This window comes from Rattus rattus, chromosome 2, assembly GCF_011064425.1.
Source record: "Rattus rattus isolate New Zealand chromosome 2, Rrattus_CSIRO_v1, whole genome shotgun sequence".
Taxonomy (NCBI): domain Eukaryota; kingdom Metazoa; phylum Chordata; class Mammalia; order Rodentia; family Muridae; genus Rattus; species Rattus rattus.
In genome coordinates, this window is record NC_046155.1 from 200,341,373 (window position 1) to 200,367,785 (window position 26,413).

Below are 26,413 nucleotides of genomic sequence, written 5' to 3' on the forward strand. Positions count from 1 at the left end.
CCATTCAAAGCCTGCCCCACATGTGGCCCATACATATACAGCCACCCAATTAGACAAGATGGATGAAGCAAAGAAGTGCAGACCGACAGGAGCCAGATGTAGATCGCTCCTGAGAGACACAGCCAGAATACAGCAAATACAGAGGCGAACGCCAGCAGCAAACCACTGAACTGAGAATAGGACCCCCGTTGAAAGAATCAGAGAAAGAACTGGAAGAGCTTGAAGGGGCTCGAGACCCCATATGTACAACAATGCCAAGCAACCAGAGCTTCCAGGGACTAAGCCACTACCTAAAGACTGTACATGGACTGACCCTGGACTCTGACCTCATAGGTAGCAATGAATATCCTAGTAAGAGCACCAGTGGAAGGGGAAGCCCTGGGTCCTGCTAAGACTGAACCCCCAGTGAACTAGACTGTTGGGGGAGGGCGGCAATAGGGGGAGGGTTGGGAGGGGAAACCCATAAGGAAGGGGAGGGGGGAGGAGGATGTTTGCCCGGAAACCGGGAAAGGGAATAACACTCGAAATGTATATAAGAAATACTCAAGTTAATAAAAAAAAAAATCAGGTAAAATAACTTTTTTAAGTTTCATTCACCCATTTTATTTTACTGGTAATAATTTTATTATTTCTTTTGTTTTTGAGATTATAATATAAACACATCATTCCCACCTTCCCTTCCTCCAAACCCTCCCATATTCCATATTTGCCTCCTTTTTCAAATTCATAGCTTCTCTTTTCACTAATTTCTGATGCCTGCATGCATACACACACACACACACACACACACACACACACACACACACACACACACACACACACACTCCTAAATATAACCTGCTCGGCCTATACAATGCTACCTATATGTATGTTATAAGTTAGGCAAGGACAACAACAATAGATATGGCAACACAGGCAGGAGAAAAAGTAATTTCAAAATTCCATTCATAAGACAACAACAAAAATTTTAGGGGCTTTTTCTCCACATCTCAACAGCACATACTGTCACTTGAGTTTCTGATCTTAGCCATTCTGACTGATGCAGAATGTGGAGAAAGGGGAACACCCTTCCATTGCTGGTGGGATTGCAAGCTAGTACAACCACTCTGGAAATGAATCTGGTGATTTCTCAGAGAATTGGAAATAGTTCTACCTGAAGACCCAGCTATGCCCCTGGGCATATACCCAAAAGTTCCACAAGTTCATGTGCTCCGTTATGCTTATAGCAGCTTTATTCATAATAGCTACAAACTGGAAACAACACAGATGTCCCTCAACCAAAGAATGGATACAGAAAATGTGGTCCAGTTATGAAATAGAACACTCTTCAGTTGTTAAAAACAAAGTCGTGATGATTTTTTCAGGCAAAGGGATGGAACTTGGAAATATTCTGAGTGAGGTAACTCAGATCCCAAAGGATATATATTCATGGATAAGTGGATATTAGCCATGATGTACAGGTACTCATGATACACCCCACGGACCCAACGAAGTTAAACAAGAAGGAAGGCCTAAGCAAGGATGCTTGAAGCTCCCTTAGAAGGAGGAATAAAATAGTCAGAGGAGGCAGAGGGAGGGAGGGAACTGGATGGGAGAAGAGATGGGGAGGCAAGTGGTGGTGGGGGAGGGTCATCAGGATCAGGTGTGGAGAGAGGCAGGAGAGAGGACCAGAGGGCCAGAAGAATGAATGGAAATCTATAGATTCAGGGGTCAGGTATGAGGGAAGTCCTAGAGACCAGGGATAGAAGAGGAGGAGTCATGTGGGTGACCTTAGCGGAGATGCCTAACAGTGCAGACATGGAACCTGAAGAGAACACCTCCTGTAGCCAGGCAGGACCCCCAGTGGAGGCATAAGGACACAGAGAACTCTGACCTTTCTCCTACAGGGCTGCCTTACCTCCGTGGGAGAAGATGCCCTAATCCTGCAGAGACTTGGTGCTCCAGCATGGGATGATACCCAGGGAACCACTACCCTTTCAGAGAAGATGGGGAGGGGAGATAAGGGAAGGGACTCTGTGGGCATGTGATGTTGGGAGGGGGAGGCATCTGACATGTAAATAAATAAATAAATAAATAAATAAATAAATAAATAAATAATAACCTTTAGGAGCCTAGGAATAAATCCAGGAAATTTTGCTAGTTCTATAAAGTAGTAAAAGTCTTAGACATAAATGATCTTCAGACTTTATAGGAAACATTCTGCTGCCTCAGATGGGGAAGAGATCTACAGGGAAGTCTGAAATCTCTAGGTATTCTTTTATTAATTCAATGTTCTCTCTCTCTCTCTCTCTCTCTCTCTCTCTCTCTCTCACTCTTGTTCTAGATACTTGAGCTTTAACTCATGCAAAGCAAAATGTCAATAATTCAAAAAACTGTAACTCCACAAACCAACTGGTTTTCCATTGAATATGACAAACTGATTTGCATGGAAATGTAATGCTTTGAGCTAGGAAGGGGCATTGGCCTTCCAGAAAGGACACTAGGAAGTATCAACCTTGGGGCTCCATCAGCCTCTGATGCAGTTGGTCCTCTCTGTTCTCCTCAACCCAAAGCTTCTCTGCTTTGTTTTTAGAATCTTCTACTACCTGTGAAGAGCCTCAGGCTACGGAATCAATCTCAATATCTCTCTCTCTCTCTCTCTCTCTCTCTCTCTCTCTCTCTCTCTCCTCCTCTCCCCTCCCCACCCCACCCTCATGTTTTATTTATAAAAACTAAGCTGGCACCTTGACTAACTATCCTCAATCCTATCCTCAATCCACACCTATTACCTACACGATGCATCATTCAACCAAGCCATCAGATAGTTGCTGAGAGGAGCCACTTGCCATTTGCACAGCAGAAGTGCTGAGTAATATCTCTGGCTAGACCATACTGTTAAGACATGACATCACCCAGACATGGGCAGATTCTAAGTCAAGAGCCCGAGCAGGAGTGAAAATGGGGGTTAGTTTGTAACAGGAATAGGAAGCAAGCTTACTCACAGGATGTGATCATGTTGGTACAAAAGCAGGGTTGCTGGAATTGTCTTTCCAAAGCAAGTGAGTGTAAATGAGAAGGAATTTATGTGTTAAGCAGTCTGGAAAAGTCAGAGCACACTAATCAATGGGGGTAAACTCCAGACTGCACCAAACAGAGGCAGCACTCCCCAAACAAAGGACCAGAGACCAGACCAACCCACCCCACTGCCAGCAGAACTGATGAATTCCAATAGACACTGTATGAGCCCTGCTACCAAGCACCTCCACAATAGATATTTCAAAGGACTTTCTTCTTTGTGCCTGGATTATTTCATTTTCAACTGGACAGGAAGAATGAGATTTAGTGATTTTATTGCTCAGTATGCTGACTTCAGTCAATAATAATAGATTAGATATTTCAAAATTGCTAAAAAGAGCCAGGTGCTGTGGTCCATGCTTTTAATCACAAAACTTGAAGTCAAGTTTTGAGGACCATGAGAATCTAAGTCTACCCTGCCCATGTGGTGAGTTCTAGGCCAGCCTTGTCTACATAGTAAGACTCCATCTCTCTCCTTTTTAAAGATTTATTTATTTTATGCATATGAGTACACTGTAGCTATCTTCAGACACACCAGAGGAGGGCATCAGATCCCATTACAGATGGTTGTGAGCCACCATGTGGTTGCTGGGAATTGAACTCAGGACCTCTGGAATAGCAGTCAGTGCTCTTAACTGCTGAGCCATCTCTTCAGCCCAAAACTCTATTTCAAAAAAGTCTGTTCATCATATCTCACTTCAAAAAGGATAATCCAGTCAGGTGTTGATATGCTAATTGGATATGCTAATTACCTTGACTTTTATCACCATACAGATTACATCAGTGTCACATTACGATCCATAATATACAGTCATTATTTGTCAATTAAAAGATAAAAATATTTTTAAATCTTCATGTCTTTCATTTAGTCAAGTCTAGAATGAAGTCTACATTATCAAGTAAGGCTTGAATTAAGGCCCAGAGACAGAATCCACAAAGGTGTGTGATTTTTTTTACCTGGTCCCAGGCAGACACGGTCCCTCCGAAGCACATGAACAGGTATCCCATGGCAACCAGACATATCCAAATCACCAGCGAAAACACACGGAGTAGCTTCTTGAACACAGATTCTATGCAGACAAGAATGAATATGGCAAAGAAAATGGCCAGGGCAGTGGGAACCGTTATTAAAAATGCCACATGGTCTTCCACCTCCTGTGGAGAGAAACAGAAACAGAAGATGCAGTTGGAGGCAGAATGGCAAGGACTTATTAGAAAACAGTCCCAGAGTCAATCAACATCAAACGTGGGGGGCTGAAAACTGTTTCCAAAGTAGAACGATTTAAAGTTTTAAAAGAAATTCCAAGTTCTAAAATTGAATGACCATGTCTTTTTCTGAGTAGATCATGCAATGCTGGCTATTTAAACTAGCAGAATAGCCAGTTCCAGAAAACTGTTATGGTTTTCCAGAGAAATGAAGAAGTAGATTTCATAACAGAATCAACTTCAAGAAAAGTGAGTGGAGGCACGCACGATCCCATCAACACCAAGGGACAATAAGACCAGTCAAGGAATGTCCCTGTCTGGATTAGAGGACCATACATACTGTGCTCACCAGCAACTAAGTCACCAAATGGACTTGAAATGTTTTACTTTTTTTTTTTTTTTAAAGAAGAACCACATTTGAATTACTTCCATGTCCACAGTGATTAGCTTTTATTTTAATGCATGACAATTATTATTTTAAAGGGATCATGGGTTAATAGGGAAGGAACAGAAAGTGCTAAATATAGAAGTCTGAGTACGGGAAGAATGTAAGAGAATGCCCCAGAGCCTTTCCTCTCTTTCCCCCCACCTCTCTGGTGCCACTACTTGAAAAGGAAATGGGCATTTATTTATTATTAGCCTCTTAGTGGTGCCATTTTCTAAATTAATTTTCATATGCTAATACTTATCCTCTCTCTCTCTTTCTCTCTCTCTCTCTCTCTCTCTCTCTCTCTCACACACACACACACACACACACACACACTTCAATTATATACAACACCAGAGTCGTGCCATAACCACCTTATTGCCTTTGATTATACCAGAAAGGATTGAAATTGCAATCCTGGTAGCTGGCTGTGTCCTGGGGTGGAAGGGAACAGAACATAAAACAAATGTCTTTAATCCTCACCCAAACATCTACAGTCACTAACACATGAATTGTAGGCGTGTTAATCCCCACATGGCCAAGACCATAAGAACTCCACTGAAATTTTAAGAAGGTAGAGAGAGCAGTAAACTAAGGTTTCCGCCAGCCAGAGGACACCTATGGTGATCTGGGGCACACAGCTGCTCTCTCCCACTAACAGCCTCACACTGGAGACATCCAAATCCCAAGCAACTAACCACAGGGCAGAACAGAGCAGCCAAACCCTGCATGGAGTCCAAGCAGCACTGAGCCCTAGACGCCTTCCGGCTGACTCCATTTCCCGAACTCTCAGCTACATGTGTGCTAAATGGTACGTGTAGGAAGGTAGTAAGACGAACGGGACAAATATGCCGCGCCTGGTGGTACTTCCATGTCTAAACACCGACATGTTTAGATGTCTTTGATTCTTGTATGAGTCCTTGAGGCAGGCCACATGCCAGTGCCTCTGAAAACTGAGAAAGTGGAGGAGCTGACAAATGACCAAAAAAGCAGGACTCTAGGCCAAGGAGCCACTGCTGTTATGTGCCACGCGGGCCCAGCCCTCTGCTTGAAGCAGACAGAAGTTTAAAAAAGCCAGGGGTGAATTTGCACAGTTCAGAAGAACCAGTGTTTCAAGGGCTAATGAAAACTAGCAAATTTTACTCTCTATTTACTCTCTCGATCCACTTACCTCTTCACCCATCATCAGGACTCTGATGGCTAAGAGTTGCCCTCTTAGCCCAGACACCATGATAGTCCTTGCAAAGGGGCGTGGGCAAGCCCTAGGCTATGAGAGCCCAACACACACAATGCTAGTAGCCAACATAGTACCTGCAGCATGGCGTCTGAAGGTAACCTGCTGGGGACTATGGTTGCTCACACAAGGGGCCATGAAAACCGACTTCCTATTAACCCTGTCACGGTGAGCAGAACTGAGCTGAGAACGAGCAACCAGCCACTCGATAGACAAAATAGCCACAAGACTAGTTGTCTAGAAGAGGTTTTCATTTGTTTCATTTAATTAAGTGAAGAGACAGTATTCAACTTTACCAGCTTTTACATGCACAACTGCAAAACAAAGGCCAGGGGCTGTAGGAACAGGAAGACAGAGAGACGCTCCTTCAGAAGAGGGGTCCACAGGAGCCTGCCCATTGCATTCTTCTGAGGAGTCCTCTGCAAAGATGACTAAGATCTGTTCTCTTACTTGGCTCTGAAATTATGCTATTTGTGGTTTAAGTATTAAGTCTCTATTCTTTTGTTTTTTAATGTCTGATCACTAGCTGTAACTTGCATTTGGTGGCATTTCCATTAGTCACTGTGGCATTGTGGCTGGTTTGCACAATCCTTAAGCTCCCCACAAAATATTTTAATTTCTTTTAAATTTATTAAAAATTGTATTTTTTTTCATTTTTATTAGTTCTCCGAGAACACTGTACAATGCATATTCACCCACACCCCGACTTGTGCCAGTGCTATCCCCACTTCCCTACCCACCCAACTCTGCCTCCATTTTTTTTATCCATCAAGTTCGGTTTATTCTGGACCCATCCTACTGGATGTGTGGCCTTCACTGGAGGGAGGTCAACCCAGCAGGGGGCCACGCCCTTAAAGAAAACTGACTCCCTCTCCCAGTTGCTGTCAACTGCCAAATAGCTCCTTAGCTAGTTAATACCCACCTCTTCATGCTAGAACTCTGTATGGCCTGAGTCCATGCAGGCTTAAGCCACAGTGCTGTCCTGGTGGTTGGTTGGGTACATTCTTACTCACTAGGTGGGTGACTTTACCAAAAACATTATGCACACCAGCAGAGCAGCAACAACTTTGCACAGCAAGACCTGCCTGGTAGCCAGCCAAGGCCCCACATGGCCAGGGGCTCAGAATAGTCAGCTGCTTCTCATGAGGCTAGACCCAGCTCTTGCCCAACCCTGGATCTACTGGAAAACAGGAAGAGGACAGTGTTCACTTATTCTGCATCTGCTGATGAACTCCAGCTCTGAGTGGGGTTTAATGGAGACTTCTCCACAAAATAGAACCTTTTATACGGTGTCAGGAAAAACAGAGATGGGCATTCATCAAAGTTTGTAAAAACCTGTAAACTGCATTCTTCCCCAGGTCTTGCCAGGTGCATCACATATTTTTCTTAAGGCTAAGTAAATGAGATCAAGGCATTCTCTCAGACTTAAATGACACCATCCTCTTCCTTTTTCACACCGTCCCAAATGGTTGATAAGAAAGCCATGGACTTACCCCATGGCCATGTGTTAAGCAAGATGAAATTATAAAACTCCACATAGAGAACCAGTCACTACTGGTGATAAAAGCATAGAAACATCATCAACCTGAATTATTTTTATTTTCACTACCCTCTCCTCCCTCAGTGGGGAAAAAAGGTTAACATGCATTGCAAAGAAAATAAAATGTAGCGAATGAAATGCCTTTTGTTGTGCTGAAATGCCTTGGGAAAGGCAGATGTAATGCACAGAAAATGGGAAGTACTGAATGCCTTCCACAAAGGACACTTTCTGAAAGGTATTATCTGCTATAACAGTAATGGGTGCTATCGCTCCTTTTGAAAATGTTGTTCTTCGGCTTTGATGCATTTCCTGGTAACTTCGTAAGGATTCTAATTGCCAGGATGATTAAACACGCATTGCTTTTACTGGTTACATGGCCACCCCCTTGTCTCTTCCAGGCTACTCTGGCAAGCATAGGTTTATCTGCACTTTCATTTTTCATGTGCGCTCTTTTTTTTTTCTGTTAAAAGTGCTAGTTTCCACTGAGATGGTAAAGGATGCCCTAATATAAAGTAATGCCTCTCTATTAAAAGTCTTTCCCCGAAGGGCTTTGAAGTCAGCATGAAAGCAGGAATGCTTTTGCATCTTGTCCCACAGTGTAGGAGGCTGAGCGCTGTGGTCAGCCTCCTTCACTGTGCCCCACTGCAGACTCTGTGGCTCTGGGCACTCAGCCCCACAGAGCAGCACCATGAGTGGCAGTTCTCCTAGGGTAACCTGCATTGAGCCAGGCTCCCCACTGCCTACAGGTGTGTGTCTGGAGACTCCTGTTTTCATACGAATGGGTAATAGAAAAGAAAATCACTACCACTCCAGTGTGACCATTATAAACATGCATAAAGCTAATACCCTCAAAGTGTATCCAGCAGACATGTACGCAGAGAAAAGTAAACCAGTCTCCTCAGAAGGGAAGGTTCCAGCACCTCCCACAAGCTATCAATGGAAGAAGCAAACAAGACCAAAACAGAGCCAAGTAAACACAAGCAGAAAGCATGGCTTGACCAAAAGACCGACAGAAGACAATACTCTTACAAGTCTTTCCCAGTGCACACGGCATTTGGAATAATCACATACTGGGCAGGGAGTGTAGGTTGATGGTAGAGCACTTGCCCAGTCTGCAATACCCTGGGTTCAACCACTATCCCATACGAAATAATTATTTATCAGGTGACTTGCTCAAAAGTATAAAAACATTGAGGTTATCCTCCAAATCCATGTTCTTTCATTGTATAATGCAAATTAGAAATTTATACGAAGAACACATATTAAACACCTCCTATGTGCAAGTTAACTATAAAATCACCTTTGATGGAAGAAGAAGCTGTGAACTAATTTCAAAAGAATAGTGAAACAGTGTCAGTCTTACGGCTGCAGTAACAGCCCCCCCCCGGGGGGGGGATGGTTGTGGTGGTGGTGCTGACTGGGAAGTGCTAAAGCCAAACGGTTTGTCCCTGTGTGGGCTTGGTCTTGCTGGTAATTGCATTGCCCACAATATCCTTAATTCTATGTTCTCTGCTACAGCCAAACTAAAGAGGGGTCTGGGAGGCAAAAAACGCATCAAGTGAGCCATCACCAACGTCTTCACAGTCAGACATGCCTGTGGATGGACAGGGCTCTCAAACAGCTGGTGGTGGCCTTTGCACTCATCTGACTGAAGGCTCTACTTGTCTCCAGCTGTGGCCGCTGGTGACAACCACTGAGCAGACATTAGCTGCACTAGCCAGAAGCCACATAGAAGCAAGAAATTCCCACTGAACCTTCTTCAGGGCTCCTCCATGCTGGCTACCCTGAAGTAAATAGTCATGCTAATCTTCATGTATTTCCTGAATGATCCAAGCTGCTGTTTTGAGAGTCCTTGTTATGACCTCATAACAACTGCTCCCCTTTCAAGAAACAGTTCATAGCCTGCTACCAGACCTGAGAAGAAAATGAATATTCACCAGAGGTGACACAGTCACCATGCAATCTAAAATGCCCAGTGCTAGGAATGTTGTCTGTCACACAGACAATCCTATGTTGAAAACTGAATGGATAAGGGCAAGTCAGAGATAAGGTCCAACTAAAAGTGTGGAACCTGGAAGATGAAGGCTTAGGGTAAGAGCATTCGTTACACTTCCAGAGGAACTGGGTTCAAGTCCCTAAGCATCTTCTCCAGTCCCAGAGAACCCAGCACCATTTTCTTGCTCTCTAAGCACCAGGCAAACATGTATGGTGTCGAGACATACATGCAGGCAACACACACACACACACACACACACACACACACACACACACACACACACACACAATTACTTCAAAAGAGTATGAGGTTGTTAAACCCTTTCAATTAGAATTTTTTCTCTTGGTACAGTTAGTGTGGCTGTTTTCTGTATATGCAGTGTTTGCTAAAGTGTGAACAGCATGCCTTTTCAGGCTACAGATATCTAGACCAAAAGAAGTAAAACTAGATACAGGGAAATGATTCTCCAACCTTCCTTTGTGCACATGAGTTCCCTTTACTGAGTGACTCAGGATTCTGAGTTTGATGCTATCAATGGATGGGATTTGGGGAACGTGTGCTGTCCCCTTCAAGAAATATACAAAATATGGGAGACCAGGTAGGTAGTCTGCATTATTAATTAGAAATGCTTATCCCAGTAATTCACCTCTGTTGTGAATTATCATGAAACTTGATACAATTCTCTTCTTGATAGTATGCACTTGCAACTTGCAATACCAGCACCTGAGAGGTACAGGCAAGAGTACCAGTTTACGTTCAATGCCTCAAAATGCCGGGTTACAAGCTATCATAGCAGTGCAACCACTAGTTATATCACAGGCACTCAGGAGTAGAGAAACAGTGGACATATGTGTAGTTACTAATGCTCACAACACCCCCTAAACTTACATAGTTCAGGGCAAACTCAGGGAATGCTGTTGACCACAGTAGACTGGGTATGCCCACTGCAAGTAAAGCCATCAAGACAATCCCCCACAGGCATGTCCACAGGCCGACCTGGTCTGGACAGTCCTTCCTTCATTGAGACAGACTTCCAAGTGACTCTAAACTGGGTCAAGATGGCAATTAAAACCAGCAGTAGAACACTTCTGTCACTACTACTACTACTACTACTACTACTACTACTACTACTACTACTATTAATAATAATGCTCATCAGTAAAAGTTGGTTTTCTACAAAAAGACAATGTGTACATGGACAATATATACATGTCTCTTACAGTGACACCGCTTCTCAACTTCAGATGGTTGCACCCTGAGAATCCCATCATAAATGAAAATATGGTGAGTGCAAAATATATTTAGAATAAGCTAAGGAGCTCAGCTTAGCCACAGCATCATGGGTTCTGGAGCCTGGGCTGCTCTCCTTCATGAAAACCTAAGAAAGAACGTGTTTGCTTCTGCTGGCCAGCATTGCAAGCAAGGACAGGACTACATGGTATCTTTCTAAAACAAGAATTGAGTCTGATTCAAAGGTGCAAGCACAGTTCCTACTGAATAGATATCATTTTCACACTGTAGTGACATTGAAAGCTCTTACACTGCACTCTCATTAATATATATGTGTGTGCATTGTGAGTGCACTCATGTGTGTGTGTGATAAAGTGAAAAAAAAGTGCAAGTTGAAAAGAGATGAACACAATTTAGTGTGAAGCTTACACTGGGAGGGTGATGGAGCCCATGCATGGAAATAAATCAGTGGGCAGATGCAGCCTGCCCTGGATTAGTGGCTGTTTGTTTTCACATAAGTAATCCAGATGTAAACCGAGGGGGATTGTGCTCAGGAAGGGAAAATTAATCAGGCTAATCGAATGATTAATCCCACTCTGCACCTATTCCCAATTCCTAAGTACATGGCTACTGTGCCTAAATTATCTGCAGTATATTGTAGGGACGGATTAACTCTGAGGTTCACCATATGTCTGAGCTACAGTGACATGTCCTCACCCCCTTCATCTGCACTCAGCTGATCATGAGTTTGTAATCTGCAGCTTTCATTGGCCCTACTAATACATTTGCCCAAAAGTTTCTTTCAAATGTTTACAAGAAACTATTAGCTTGAAATATTAAAATGCTGTATCTTATTCCTTTAAAATAACAAAAGAAACGAAAACACATACTATACACGTTGCCATACATGCACTATACACAATGATTCAGTTGGGTATGAGTGCACAGGAGTGGTAGCTGGTGCTGTCAAGCTCTATCTTGTAGCTGCAATAGCAAACCGTGATATATATGAAGAATGCAAAAGGGAAGCATCCACTAACTTCTCTACCAAGAGTCTTTAGGAGGCAGAAGCAGGCATATCTCTGTGAGTTCAAGGACAGCTAGTCTACATATATATATATATGAATATGACACCTAGAGCTACATGGCAAGAGCCTGCTTCAACAAAAAGAACAAACAAACAAACAACACACCTTTGATATTGGTAGTGCTGGACTGGACATGACTTACTCTCACAATTCTCTTAGACACAATGACCTTTGTGAAAACTGCCAGAACTAAATTAGTCTTTAAAATTAGTCTTTATTATATTGTGTAGTATTCCTTCATATTTCAACTCTATTATAGTATTCATTCCATATATCTCAATGTTCATAATAATTTTAATCACTAGCTTAGGTTGAAATTTAATTTGTCCTAAGAATCTTTAATAATCATGATTCCTCTGTGTGTGCGCATCTGTGTGTGCATGCCTGTGTATCTGTGTATATTTGTGTCTTTGTTTTATGTGTGTATGCATATATCTGTATGTCTATGCCTGTGTATGTATGTGTCTGTATGTCTGTGCCTGTGTGCATGTGTCTGTGTGTGTCTCCCTGTATGTTGTGTGTGTGTTTGCCTGTGTGTCTCTGTGTATGCATGTGTCTGTGTGTCTATATGTGCATGTGTATCTGTATGTCTATGGCTGTGTGTGTGTGTGTATCTGTGTGTGTGTCCTGTCTCTCTTTTCCTGCCTTTTCTCTCCTTCTCTCTTTTGTGTATTACTTCTCCTTTCCCTTCCAACAGCGTGCCCTAGAGTTCTGGTGAGTCTGTAACCAGCTGCCCAGTTGGTTCGTGGTGGTTTCCAGGTTGATATCTCTTCCTGTGTCTACTGCTCTCATCTAAGTCTGGCTTCTCTAGACAGAAGTGTGCACCAAAGTAAGAGAGAGGGGACAAGGGAGAGAGATGGAGGGGCTAGGGAGGGAGGCATGAAAGGAATTATTTGTAACACTGCCAAAAGGCTGGACCCAGGCAGTCCTTTTCCTGGCCTCCCCTTACCCTTCGATGGGCTTTTGTTGTATCCTTACACAAAGAGGGTATTGAACCAGCACAGGACTAATTTTGTCAAAAGAAACAAACATACAAAGTGACTCAATAACTCTTTTCTTTCTCCCTAGCCACCTGGGATTTGCAAACCAGGTATGTGTGTATATTTCTTAGTCTAATACCTAATGTTATCAACGGGTAAACATTATTTTACTACTCTTGGTAATTTTACTTAAAATTTCTCAAAGGGAACAGCATTGAGAAGTATCAAAGACAATATAAATCAAGTTGGCAAAAACTTTTATGTTGGGGAATGTTAAACTTTTGTCAAAATGTGACTTGTAAGTAAGCTATCCACACTTTTTCCTGTCCCTCCTTTAAAAATAAATCAGTAATAATTATGTTATTACTTATTGAACACTAATAATGAATAAATAAATGAACACATTTATCATATAAATAGAAACACATCACTAGTCTTTCACATCCAGGATTTTAAAATTCCAGTATTCATTTTATTTTCATCCTGAAGTATGTCTGTCAATACATGAAGATCCTTCTGTGGTATAAAGACAATAATGACAAGGAATATTACATGTCTCTTCTTATCCTAAGTACTTAGGAGATATATCATCGTTAACTCACAACCAAGACCCATTTACATGGTTCTGCTATTCATTTTATTTCATGGAAGTTAATTGAGGAAAGAAGAGATGATTTAACTCTGTAGGGTTGTCTTCTAAGGGGTGGGTGGAACTGAGGGCTGGATCCAGGTAGATCAACAATGCTACGCTTCTCAGTGGCTGTATGTGGTGCTGCTACCTGATCAGCACTGTGTCCAACATTGAGGTCAGTGACTTCCTTTTTGATTGCACTCACAATGAATTGAGAGAAAACCCACCTACTGATGGATCTATCTAAACTTTCCCAGCAAGACAAGGATTAAACTTCCTTGTGCAATTCACAAGCATTTAAAATATGAAGCAGACATCAATAATGGTTGGGTATTTAAGGGCTCAACTCTCCAGGAACTTGAATGTGAATACCCAACAGAGGAAGGAACAGGGACCACAAGTATACAGGGTCTTAGTTGAGTTGCCCAGAAGGACTAGCTATCCCACAGAAGTAAACTGAAGAGAGATGACTTTAATGTGTTGACTTGAGACATTTGCAGGTGCACCACTGGGGACAGTATCAACACAGTGTCAGCCTCAGCATAGGCTACGAAGATATTCAGTGACTTAAGAAAGGAGGTAAGTTAAGTGACTGCCTCAATGACAACAAACTTTCTAATTAACTAGTACCCCAGTGCACTCTGCCTCAACATATGCCAAAACAATTACAGATCAAGCATGTTACTGTCCTAAGGACCAATACCCACACCGGGAACTGCAGTATCTCACCTCTAACTGCTGCTGCTTTTCAATAGAGTCCATGACGTTAAAATATCAGTAAAAAACTGCAGCTCAAAGGAGTGGCTCAAAGGAGGACCTTCTTAGACAACAGGAATGCTGCAGTTGGATTCTCTGTTCAATGGGGCAAATTCTAGGAGTAGTTAGTATACTGAAATTGACAGATGCCACCATTTCAGTGAGCAAGCTGAAGAAGTATCTCTGCCCATCCTTCATTACAGAAAGAGGGGTATGAGATGCAACTATTACTGAGTGAAGTCTGAGCCCCTTCACAGCACGAGGGATTCCCAGCAGAGAACTACGGAAGTCAGGGATGGAAAGTCTCCGGACCTGCAATGTTCCTCACAGCACCATTTGAGGGAAAGCTTAGTGCCCATGGATCTTGTCCTACATCTACAGCTACATGACCTAGAAAAAAAAATAGTTTGGCCCTCTGGGTATAAGTTTGTGCATGTATTGAATGAGTTCCTCTCGATTCTACTACTAGTTGGCTATGGGACAATGACGTGCATCTCCAAGGGACCTTGTGATATTAAATGCTCCCGGAGATGCTTCTTAGCCATTTGGATCATCTATTTCAGAGGCAATGTCATCTGACAAACCCATGTGGTAAACAGTCTACCTACGGTCACAGATGTCAGAACACAGAAAGGAAGAAAGTCAAAACTCCAAGTTCTTAAGCATTTTACACTCCTACCATTTCACTTCATATTCCTAGACAGGTTCTTACGTAGCTCAGGCTCGCTTCAAACTTCAAAACGTGTCTGAAGATTGCTTTGAACTCTGATCTTCTGGAGCACTGGGATTGTAGGTGTGTACCACAAAGCCTTCTTCTCTACTGTCATTTTTTAAACAAGGTCATATCCATGGAAAGCTTCTAATTTCAAGTTTTACCTGGATAGTTCTTTATATTACAACCACCATTCCTGTACAAATTTAGAGTTTTTCCTTGGCCTCTGTGTAGACTACAGGTAAAATGTAAGTGGGATGACTTAGTGACTGGCTGGCTGCAAATTACAAACACCTGCAGAGAAAACACTGCCTCTATGCACAGAAATGCTTGAAAGGGTGGATCTTGAGCCACCTCTGCTCTGGTTCTTAGGGAAATGCTCTGTACCTTTTACTCCTATAATTCTGAAACTACAAAAAGCACACACTTAACCCCCAGTTCCTTAGAGAGGAGGGGCATGTCTCCATCATCCCAGACTCCAGCCTTCTCAGAAGTGGGTGATTCTCCTACCAACAGCAGGTGCTGAAAGACTGGATCAATCAAGACAGACTCCCTCTACAAATGCTGTTTGCGTCTTTGTTTTGAAAGATGAGATTTCTTTGCAGTAAATACACAAAAGAAATTGATATATTAGGACTTAGGGGGAATCAATGGGTAGTGAAAAGTGCTTGCATCTACTGGTTGCAAAGGCTAGCTTACCGTACCAATGTAAACAAGGGTAGGGTATGTTCTCAGCTGCACATATTGCATATTTACAGTTAATAAAAGTATATATTTTTACTCCAGGATATGTTACAAGACCTATTTTATTAAAATGTCTGATTACTTTAAATTTATGGGACTATAACGTTTCCATTCAAATAGTGACTACTCCCAATCATAAATTTTAGTCAAAACAAACATGTCCAGAGCCACCTGGTATTTTGACAAACAAAATTTATGTCAACCTTTCCTAACAATGAAGGCAATTTTTGAGAAAAGCTGGCAGCAGATTTCAAACATAATAAATGAGAGGATTTTGTTCTGAAAGGAGGTTTTCATGCATTCAGTAATGAAAGCCAGCTCTAAAAATCAAAGTGACATCATAATATTTACAACTTAGTTTGGTCTCATTAGGTCTAAATTTTCTCTCTGAGGATCACCTTGAAGATCATCCATGAGGTACTTGGTAGGCACTCAGTAAACCAATGTCAAAAAATCATAAATCAGCTTTTTATCAAAACTTTCCATAGCAAGCAAAAAATGTTTACACTATCAATAGAATGTAGGTATACAAGCTATCCCAAGAGTTGCTGTTTTATTTAAGTCACCTTAGGATAATTCTTAGCAAGAATGACATTAACCTTATTTTTAAACTTTTAGATGGAAAACAAGCAATTATTCAAGACTGTTGAGTTTCAAGTCACCTTTATTTTTACAAGATAATGGAAATACATCAACGATCCATCACGTTATCGTCAGTATGAAAGAAGCCTAGATGGACCACAGACTGAAATCAAGTGATAGAAAATTTTAAGAGTCAGTTAAGACAATACTAAAGCAAAAGACAAGTTGCTATTTTCCCTCTTTATTTACTTTCATTTATACCTTGAGACCAGGTTTCCTGTAGCTCAGACTAACCTGGGACTCACAGTGCACTGAGAAGACCTTGTATTTCCTGGTACTCTTCCTCATGTCTATAGTCCTGGGTTCCAGCAATATAACTCCATGGCTGTTGAATGTGGCGCTACGGCTAGAACAACCCAGAGCTTCCACGCTGGTCAAGCCTTTCACCCACTAAGCTACATCCCTAGTCTCCCTTTGTCATTTTGAATATAAATCCAAAATCAACTCACAGATTTCTATGTACTTGGAATGCCCTGGCATCATTTTGTGACCCAGTTGTACTAGGAGACAGGATCTGTGTTTAAGAAAACTGCCACCCATTTGTTACTGTGAGAACTCATGAAGGGCAGACAGAAAGCAAAACCAGGCAAATGCATGGGAATGAAAGAAACTACCCAAGGTTTTAGGCATGAAAAAACAAAAACAAAAACCTAGATCTGTTTCACTGTTGAATCACATAAGGGCTCAGATATTCCAGAGCACTCCAAGGCGAGATGGCAGAGCCCAAGAGGCACTGGCACTTCCCTGCTCTGAGACAGACCCCTCAGTAGTCAGTGTTTGCTCAGTCTGGGTAGGACTCTCATCTCCATCCACACAAGCATGGCTCTAACTCAACCCTACCATACCTTCGCTGTTTCTACCTTAACTGTCTTTCAATATCTAGATGGGGTTTCCCTCTTTGAAAGTGGAGATGCTGACTACAACTTTTCAAGAAACAAAAGAGAGATAAATCTTTGTGGACCTAGGGGGTCATACAGTCTCTCCTCCTGTGTATTGGAGGACAGTACCCACATCTCTCGGGCCTTTCTCTCTTCACAGAACCCTAGAGCCCCAGTCCCTGCCTGAAGGTAACCTTTGGACCAGATCCAGGCATCTTCCCTGGAACATGTCTGCAGTTTACACTGAAGATTTACATAGTGGGCATGAAGCCAGCCAGGAGCACGGAGGCAAAGAATCCATTTCATGTCATATGTGGACCTTGCTCTAGGTGACAGCCAAGTTAAGGAAACACCAGCCTAGGTTACAGTGATTTCACTGAATGAAGACAGGTGTGGAATGAGGAGCATATTAAGAGAAAGCAATGGCCCTTAAAGTGGTGTGAGGTCCTGCACCCAGCTGAGGAGCTACTGGCTGCTGATGGCTTCTGCAAGAAGGCGCACTTTCCCATGCACCAATGGATAACCCCACAGCTATGCACTCGTGGACAGCGTAATTGGACTCCCAGGTTTTTGTTGTTGTTTTCTTTTGTCTTTTGGTGGTCTTGAAGAAGGCAGGGAAACAGACTCTGAAGGGGTCCAGGGAGGGGAGGGAAGTCAGACGTGATTAAATACATTGCATATATGTCTATGAAGGTTTCAAAGGCTTTGTAAAAGTTATCATCCCAACATTTAAACTAAGCAAAATGTAAAAGGGACTCTCTAAGGACAAATGGGAGGAACAAAGGCAACTTAAAGAGAAGCAAGCCTTAAGTCCCTTAAGTACTCCTCCCATGTATTTCTCACCAACCCATTCAAGAGTACCTAATTCAACGTGGTTTAAGTTAGAGCGTTCTAACCTGGAAAACAAAGTAGTGTCCCTGGGGAACATGAACTTCGCACTTGTCTCCCTAGACTAATGGCACTAAAAATAGGACATCACCTGCTCCTCTCCATTTAGGAAGGAAACAGCCAGAAGGATTTGAATTACTCACAAACAGAAACACTTAGAAGGAGCACATTTCCAAAGGACAACTGTGATGTTTTCCTGCCAGCGGTGTGAGAGTGAGGTGAGGACTTTAAAGACTGTTGGCTTGCCATGGTTCCGCCCTCCCCTCCCCCAAATCTCTCTTTTAGTTCTTTTGGGCTTTTAAGTAGGGACAAGCAAGTGAGGCAGGGGTAGAGCTGCCCTCCTCTTACACCTAGGCTACCAGGATCAAAGGAGCTCCCTGCTTGGCCTGCTACAGGAGAGTGCCAGTGACGTCATGCTCTGCCACGTTGGATTATCTTTTCTTACCTCATGGAACTCGATCAGAAAACAGGACTCAGGCTGGTAAGGGCACTTAGAAAACTGAGCCATGACGGAAACTTTTTTTTCCCCGACTCATAATGTGACCGCCATATGGTTCAGAGTATCTAAAACGAATTTTCAAATACCTAACAGAGTTTCTGTGCCCTTGAGGCTGCGTGAGCTGAATCTGCTCGAGACTGGTGAAAACAGGCATGTCTCTATATCCTAAGCTCAGGAAACACCGTTCAGTGGAAACATCCCACATTAGCCACTGACCAGACAACTCAGAGGCTAATCCAGACCTTGGACACAATCTATACACTCAAATCATGGTGAGGGGAAAAGTTTGAACCACACTCAAGAGAAGAGAGCACTAAGAGGAAGTTACTGCCATCTACAGATTTCCTTTCAGGGCTCCAGGGAGCCAGCTCAAGATTCCTGACTGAAAATTATGAAGCAGGAAAACTGGCATCAGCTACTGGGCTGCGTTAATGCATCCAGTGATGAAAACATGCTTTGACCATCTGCAGGGAACCATGATAGACTCTAGAAAGTACACTTCTCTAGAAAGGGGAAAGCAGCGAGGGGCCCTTCCATTTTTAGCTCACTTATAGTCTCTGGAGATGAAGCATGGGCATCTGCTCAACACTCCATCACTTTCTCTCTACATGGCTAAGCACGTTAAGATTCAAAAGCCAATATGCACAGCATTATCTGGTTTTCATTTTGGCTGTCATATGAACTGCTTTGCCAAAGCAGCCTGTTTTAAGAGTTAAATAATGACCAGACCAAACTCAGAGAAGAGAGCCGGGGGCGTTCCGCGGACAGGGATGGGAGGCAGCTAGCGCGCCAAGGAAGCCGGAGGACTGCCACTGCTGTGGGCAGCGGCGCCCGGATAAAGCGCAGCTGGCCACGGGGCGCAGAGATGCTGAACCCACACACCCTGCCCGTCCACCTGGAGCACGCCCTGGCAACTTTATTTTGGGCAAAGCCTTCCAAGGAAACTTTTCCTGTGTCCGCAGCTCTCACCCTAGCCAGGCTGGCCTCGGACAGGGCGCAGGGGGTGAGAAGCAGCCTGGGGCGGGACACGGTCGCCTGCACGGTCCCCTCGAAGCCACGGGGAGGCCACTCACCAGCCCGAGCGCGAAGAAGACGGCTAGCAGGGCGAGGCAGGCGCCCATGACGATGAGCAGCAGGAAGACGATGAGCGGGTGCTGCTGGCTCATGCAGTAGTAGGACTCGTAGAGCCAGTCCCGGGACCGCTGCAGCCCCTCTCCGCCTCCCGCCGCCGCTGCCGCCGCCGCCTCGGCGCGGTCCCGCAGGTAGCGGCGCCGCCGCATCGCCTCCTGCCACATCGGGGCGGCTCGCGGGGCGCCCGCCGTGCGCGCCCTGCCCGGGCAGCGCCGCTCTGCGGTCGCCTACCGCCTGCCGCCCCGCGCCGCCGCGACCCGCCGGTTGCCCGCCCGGGCTGTACGCAGGGGCCTCGGGCGCGGGCGGAGCTCAGAGCCCGGGCTGGGCGCGCTGACGCGCGGGCGGGGGCCGGGGCGGCCTCAGGGCAGCTCCCCGGGCGCCGCCGCCGCCACCACTCGCGAGGGCGGGAGCCACCCGGCCCCTCGGCCCGCCTCGCCCCACCCGCGCGTGGCGCACCGGCCTCCGCGCAGGGGCGGCGCCGGCCCGCGCCCACCACCGCCCCCCCGACAGCCAGGCTGGGCTCCAGAGAAAGCTGCAGACTGGGTTCTTGCCCTCCTCCGTGCCGCAGACCACACAGTGGGCGCCCCCTCCTCTTGCTTCTGGACCCCAGCCAGGCAGATTGGGGCTCTAGCGCTGCTCTCCACTACAGCAGAAAACAGCCTGAGGGCTACCGTTGGGCTCCTCGAGTCTCTCACCTGGCTGCCAAGGTTCCCACTGCCTCTCCATGATCTCACAAGGCAGCAGTGAAAAAGGCTGCCATGCTCTAACCCCCCAACCCCTGGAGAGGGGTCCCACATCCCTGACCACTGCCCCTCTGTAGTATCCCTACTTAGAAAAATTTGGCCTCTTTTTCACTTTCTCTGCTATAATTTGACTCCCAGTACAGGGCAGGAGTTAGGTCCCCGCCAGTGCTTGTGGTAGTCCTCTTGAAAGAACGGCCCCCATGAACCTCAATCCACCGTAACTGAAGAAACCTGTGGTCCTCAGGCAGGTGGCCACTCCTGTTCTCTGCCCTTTGCTCTTCACACCTTAGCAGTGAGTGCCCCGTGGACCTCGGTGTTTGCTACCACAGATCTCCCTAGAACCCTTTCTGTGTGGCAGGGATGGCACAGAAGTTGTTGCAAGGAGCAGGAATTGTCCTCCGTGGAGGCAAGGTTGACCTGGGATTCAGTCACCCCATGCATGCCACTTGCTACTTACAGGAACCAGATGCACGAGGCATGGGAGACCTAGCTAGATCCTTCATGGGCAGGCTCGGCAGGCATCTGTGCCTGCAACTTCAACCTTTGTTGTTCTTTCTAGTTTCTAGATGACAGGTCTAATCACTGATCTTCAAAGGACTTCTTCTAGAGGGTTCCTATTTTCCTGTCCTTCCATCCAAGAACCCATAAGCCATTTTCTCCCCAAATCATTTTCTAAGGAGTTCAAAATACAACACCTCATCAACAGTCATTTTTCATTCTTTGTCAGCCCCAGGACCGTCTTGCCTTAGACATGTTCCCTGACTTCAGCCTGCCTACCTGAGCTGGCTACCAGCATGGACAGGTAGGCTAAATAACTGCATCTCTCAAATGCTGGGCCTAGGCCATGCACAGAGACTCAGACGCAGGGACTTCCGGGGATTTTATTTTTGACAATAGTCCATGTCTTCTGGATCCAAAGGATGAAGACACAGCTTTGTTAACCTCTGCAGAGGGCAAGGATGGAGTTCATGAGAGAGTTGGCTTGAAATCTGGGACATATCAGCCTTCCACACCCAGTCCTGGAGGAAATCACAGATGGGAGGGCTTCTCTTATATCACCTGCTATTCCCATTTCATTGCCACTAAGGGGGTCCTAACAGTAGAAGCGAACTTGTCATGGAGGCTCCCTCCTCTGCTAAACAAAAGCTTACCCTTTACCACACATTCCTACTGAGTCCCAACCTCTCCTGAAGGCACAAACTCTCTGATTGACTAGTCCCTTTCTTCTGGACAGCAACCATAAACCCTCTATTTTCAGGTTTTATAGGTGTTTAGACATCCCGAAAGTAAGGTTCAGCAACAATAGCACTAATGAATAGAATTTATAAATAGCCAGGGCTGGTCCGCTTGCAGGAAGCTTGGCAAAGTGGGCTGTGCAGACTCTGTGGGGAAGCTGAGAACCATCCCAGGGCAAGACTGTCTGGGTTAGGCAGTGCTGTGCATTTCCAGTCCTTCCCTACTAAAGAACTTCTGTTACTCACCTCCTCTCCAGCTCCCGTTTCCTCACCGATAGCAGTAAAAAGCCTCCTCCTTCACCCACACGAGAAGGAAGAAAAGATAATCCGAGATCTAATGAGGGAACAGTAGTGCTTAAATACTTTCTTTCCTGTAGCAGAAAAATGTGTTTTAGTATCCACTGTCCATGACATATGTGGTAAGGAATGACAGCTGAAGGGAATATTTTATAAAATATTTTATAAAAGTAAAATAAAGGGAAACCTAATGGGAAAGACCCTGCCTGTGCCTTTAGGAGATGTTTAATGTCCCATTCTTCCATTTAATTAAACAAATATTTTATTTTGTGCCTACCATGCATGCACTAAATGATACTGGGGGGAAAGTGTAGGCACCCTGAGGCCACTGGAGGGCTTTCCCATGTTCTTAGAAAGACAGAGCTCCATGAAGCAGCCAGGGACAAAATCCAACGTTCCTCTTTGCTTTGCTCTCCCTCTCCTTTGAGCCTTAATGGAGTCACCATACACCAAGGTCTTAGGAAGGAAACACCATGACAGTCAAGGCTGTGTCTGCCTCCTCTGTAATTTTCATTGGGGTTTGTGGATCTGTTTTGTTTGGGGTGTTTATTTTTATGGGAGCCTTGGTCAATGTTTCCTATGCAATACTAAAAGAAGTTAACTATTTAAAAATGAGTGTTACTCTATCAGTGTTTTGGTATCCATGGGACCAAGAATATTTTACAGAGTCTACAATGGTTTTTATTCTTGAAAGAGAGACAAAAGAAGAGGAAAGATAACCCCTAAGCAGCATGAGACAAAATGAAAAATAACCTTTAGCAGGAAGCCAAGACATGAAATATAGGCTTGTGACGCTAAAGGGGCCCTAAGGAGTCCTCTAGCTCATTTCTACGCCTTCAGGTATCAGCACTGCTGCAAAGCAGCAAGGCATGAGGAGCAAGGGGGCTTTGCCCGTAAGTGTGCCCTGCATCAATCTGTGACAAAATACACAAAGAAAAAACTCTGGGGGCTCTAACTAGGCCTCTGGGAGGAAAGAACGTTTGAAAACGTCCCCTTCCCTGAAACACTAGAGGGCAGCCTTCTATCTTGCTAGGGAAAAGCAGCAGGCAGGCTTTCCGGGGAGGGATTCCTGTGCTTGGTGCAAGGTTCTGCTACCTTCACCTTGGATTCTTAATAACTTTCAAAAAGGCACCTTGCACTTCCATTTTGCTGATGGTTCTACAAATTAGAAAGCCAGTTCTCCCAGCAAGCTGTATCCAACAGTCTTCCCACCTCCCCCTGTTAAGTGGAGCCTCAGAATATTATGGCTGAAGGCAAGTCTTCTCTGCTCAAGACTCCGCCCATGCCTCCTAATCAGATTTCCCATACCTTAGGCCCCGTCTCATTGACTGAAAAGAAAGTTATCACACTGAGGGGCAGGTTAATGCACAAGTGAGTTTTACTTTAAGCAAGCCCATCTCTTCATTCCTATTTCAGACCCAGTTGGATTAGTTCAGTCAATAAGGGTGTTGTCATGCTCCTCCCAATGTTCACAGTGTCCACAATGATTAAATAAACGCGGGCCAGGAAACACACTAAGGGCAGAAGTGGACACGTGCCAGCCAATACAATAATACAGGTGAACCAAGCATAGTGCTCGCCTGTGTGTTCATGTCTCTCTCTGGATTTACTAAAACATATATATAAAAAGGATGAATGATCTGTTAACTGATTCATCATCACTGTGGAATATGTTTTATGTACTCAGCTAACATTTACATTTTTTATTGAATCGGACACTTTTCTTTGCTGTGGCCAAAATTGCTGAGACACCTTAAGGGAAGGATTGATTTGGGAACATTGATTGGAATTTAGAGATTCCAGTTCATGATCAAGTAGCTCTGTGCATAGAAAGGAGAGAGGAGGAAGTGTCTCATAATGACAGATAAGTACACGAACAGGGTAGGAGTAGAGAGATGGAGATGGAGTTGGGGACAGAGATAAAGAGATCAAAGAATTAACTCACTGATGAAAATTGAGCTCTTTAATGGTTAATATTGATTGTCTATTTGACAAGGTCCATAGTCACCTAGGAGACAGACCTCTAGGCATCACTATAAGAAAATTTCTAGACTGAGTTAAATGAAGTGGATAATATCATTTCAAGGGCTGGGGTCCTGGGAAGAGTATGTGGGAGAAACCATCACTCATCTCTCTGCTTCTGACTGGATGCAATGTGACCAGCCACCTCTGGCTCCTGCTACCATGGCCTCCCTCCTGTGATAAACTCTGTCTTTGAACGGTGAGCCACAATAAACCCTCTTCCCTTAGGTTGCTTTTGTTGGTTATTTTGTTGCAGCAATGAGGAAAGTAACTAATATAGACCCTCATGATCCCATCTTAGTGCCTCCTGCTGAGAACCAAGACCTGAGTTTTGGCAAGGGTGTGTGGAGAATATGACACTTCATACCCAAATTATAGCACTGAATGCTTTTAAAGTTGTTAGGGAATATTCTAGAAACATCCTTACATTCAAGTATAATATACTGAGAGATCATAGCACAGTGATTGTTCCATTCAGATAACATAGATTATGGTTTTAAACCACTGTAGACTGATTGATTCATGGCTTTATTTCTGAGTTTGTAAATAAACCAAATTTACCACTAGTTTATTCCATACTTTCTGATACTAACTGTCAGTGTTCGGATAATAACTTTCTTAAAGTTGATTGTACATCCTTGGAAAAAGCAGGTAAAATCTCTGAGATTTAGTTCATTTATATTTGAAGTGATGAAATAGCTTATTTATTATAAGTTGTTTTCAAACAAGTTTATTCTAAGTAATGGAATGACTTTTAACCTACTATTTTGGATCAAGGAGATAACTCTTCTATATCTAATTAAAACATTAAAGGTAATATAAATTGGACTATTTGTTTAAAAGTGTGCTAGTTTTTTCTGTTTGTTAAGTGCTATTTACTTAAAACCATTTCTTCTAAGAAAGAGAACACATTATTGGTGGCATTCCCAGTCAACTTTCTGCACAGTCTTATTTTTGTTTTAATGCAATTTGCTTGCTGCCATCAGATGGCAAGTTCAGTAGTGGTAGAAAACTTGGATTCCTTCTGTACAATGTTATATCCCCATTGGGGATTGGTTTTAATGCTTTGAATTAATCTGATCCCTAAAATCTGGAATCTGTTTGTCCCAACATTGAAGATCCTTGTCCCAATTGATTTTTGATCTATCAGTAAAGAGCCAACAGCCAATGGCTGGGTAGGTAGACTGAGGTGGGACCTTTGGATTTGTGTTGGCTAGGAACTGATGGGAAGGAGAGGAGAATCACCATGATTCAGAGGGAGATGGGTCAGATTTACAGCGGCAGAAGGAAAGTTATCCAAAATGTAGGTGAGAAGGAATGTAGGTCCTGGAAGAGGTGCCCAGAAGATCTTGGGCAGCAAAGACTAGGGAATTGCCCAAAAGGAGCCAGGGCAACAAAGATAAAATATAGAACTAGAGGGTGTTAAACCAGGATTACAGGAGGCAAATATGTGCTAGTCACTGGGAGGATTAGAACTGCCCAGCCTTTGAGTTAGTCAAGGCATTTAAGATTAAGTGTGTGTGTGTGTGTGTGTGTGTGTGTGTGTGTGTGTGTGTGTCTGAGAGAGAGAGAGAGAGAGAGACAGAGAGAGAGACAGAGAGAGAGAGAGAGAGAGAGAGACAGAGAGAGAGAGAGAGAGAGAGAGAGAGAGAGAGAGAGAGAGAGAGAGACTGACTTTCATTCTAAAGGACTCTGGCAGGTGACTGGGAGCATAGCCAATCTGGAGTACAAGGCAGTATTAGCTAAACTCACTGCTACATGTCCCTATGACCATAATTTTCAAAATACATAGTGGATGGATGGATGGATGGATGGATGGATGGATGGATGGATGGATGGATGCATGGATGGATGGATGGATGGATGGATGCATGGATGGATGCATGGATGGATGCATGGATGCATGAATGGATGCATGGATAGATGCATGAGTGGATAGATTCATGGATGGAGTTATGAGCGAATGAAGAAAGATAGTCTACTTCTTTTAAAAAGATCACATAATGCATGAAAAATGACAGGATTCTCTAATCATATGCCAGGTTTCTAGATCCTAATGAGGCTGTGTTAATATGTGTCCATTTGCTCCTAAATGAAATGGTATCCTTCCTTCATTGCATCGTTAAAGAGCTTACCATGCTTTGGACTGTAACATGGCAGGATTTCCATTAAACATTGAATGCCCGTTGCTATGAATTCCACTTGACCCATCCAGCAGAGAGTAACAACACATCTGAAGTTAGATCCTGAAGATTTTTCAGCACAGTAAGTGTGTTCACAACAAGTGATCACTTAAAGAAAGTATCATTTGGGTTAGTTTTACCAAGAGAAAATGGCATTTGGTGCTGTGAGTTCCCAGTAACTCATTGTGGAAAAAAACAATTGCAAGAGATATGTGTACAGCAGCACAGCGTTGTGAAGTATACAGTGAGGGCTGCATCTCTACAGACTGAAGGACATGGACTTGACAAAAAAGAGGC

The 26,413-nt window shown here is 44.0% G+C and overlaps 1 protein-coding gene across 1 annotated transcript in view; it reads right to left on the reverse strand.

Moving 5' to 3' along the window:
* Window positions 1-19,815, reverse strand: part of Adcy2 (adenylate cyclase 2) — a 410,506-nt gene extending 390,691 nt beyond the window's left edge. Inside the window, exons 1-2 of the mRNA XM_032894822.1 lie at window positions 19,579-19,815; window positions 4,012-4,209 (exon numbers count right to left, since the gene is read on the reverse strand). Coding sequence (XP_032750713.1) covers window positions 4,012-4,209; window positions 19,579-19,800 — 420 coding nt within the window. The 5' untranslated portion in view covers window positions 19,801-19,815. The remainder of the gene's footprint in view (window positions 1-4,011; window positions 4,210-19,578) is intronic.
* Between the last annotated feature and the right edge of the window lie 6,598 nt (window positions 19,816-26,413).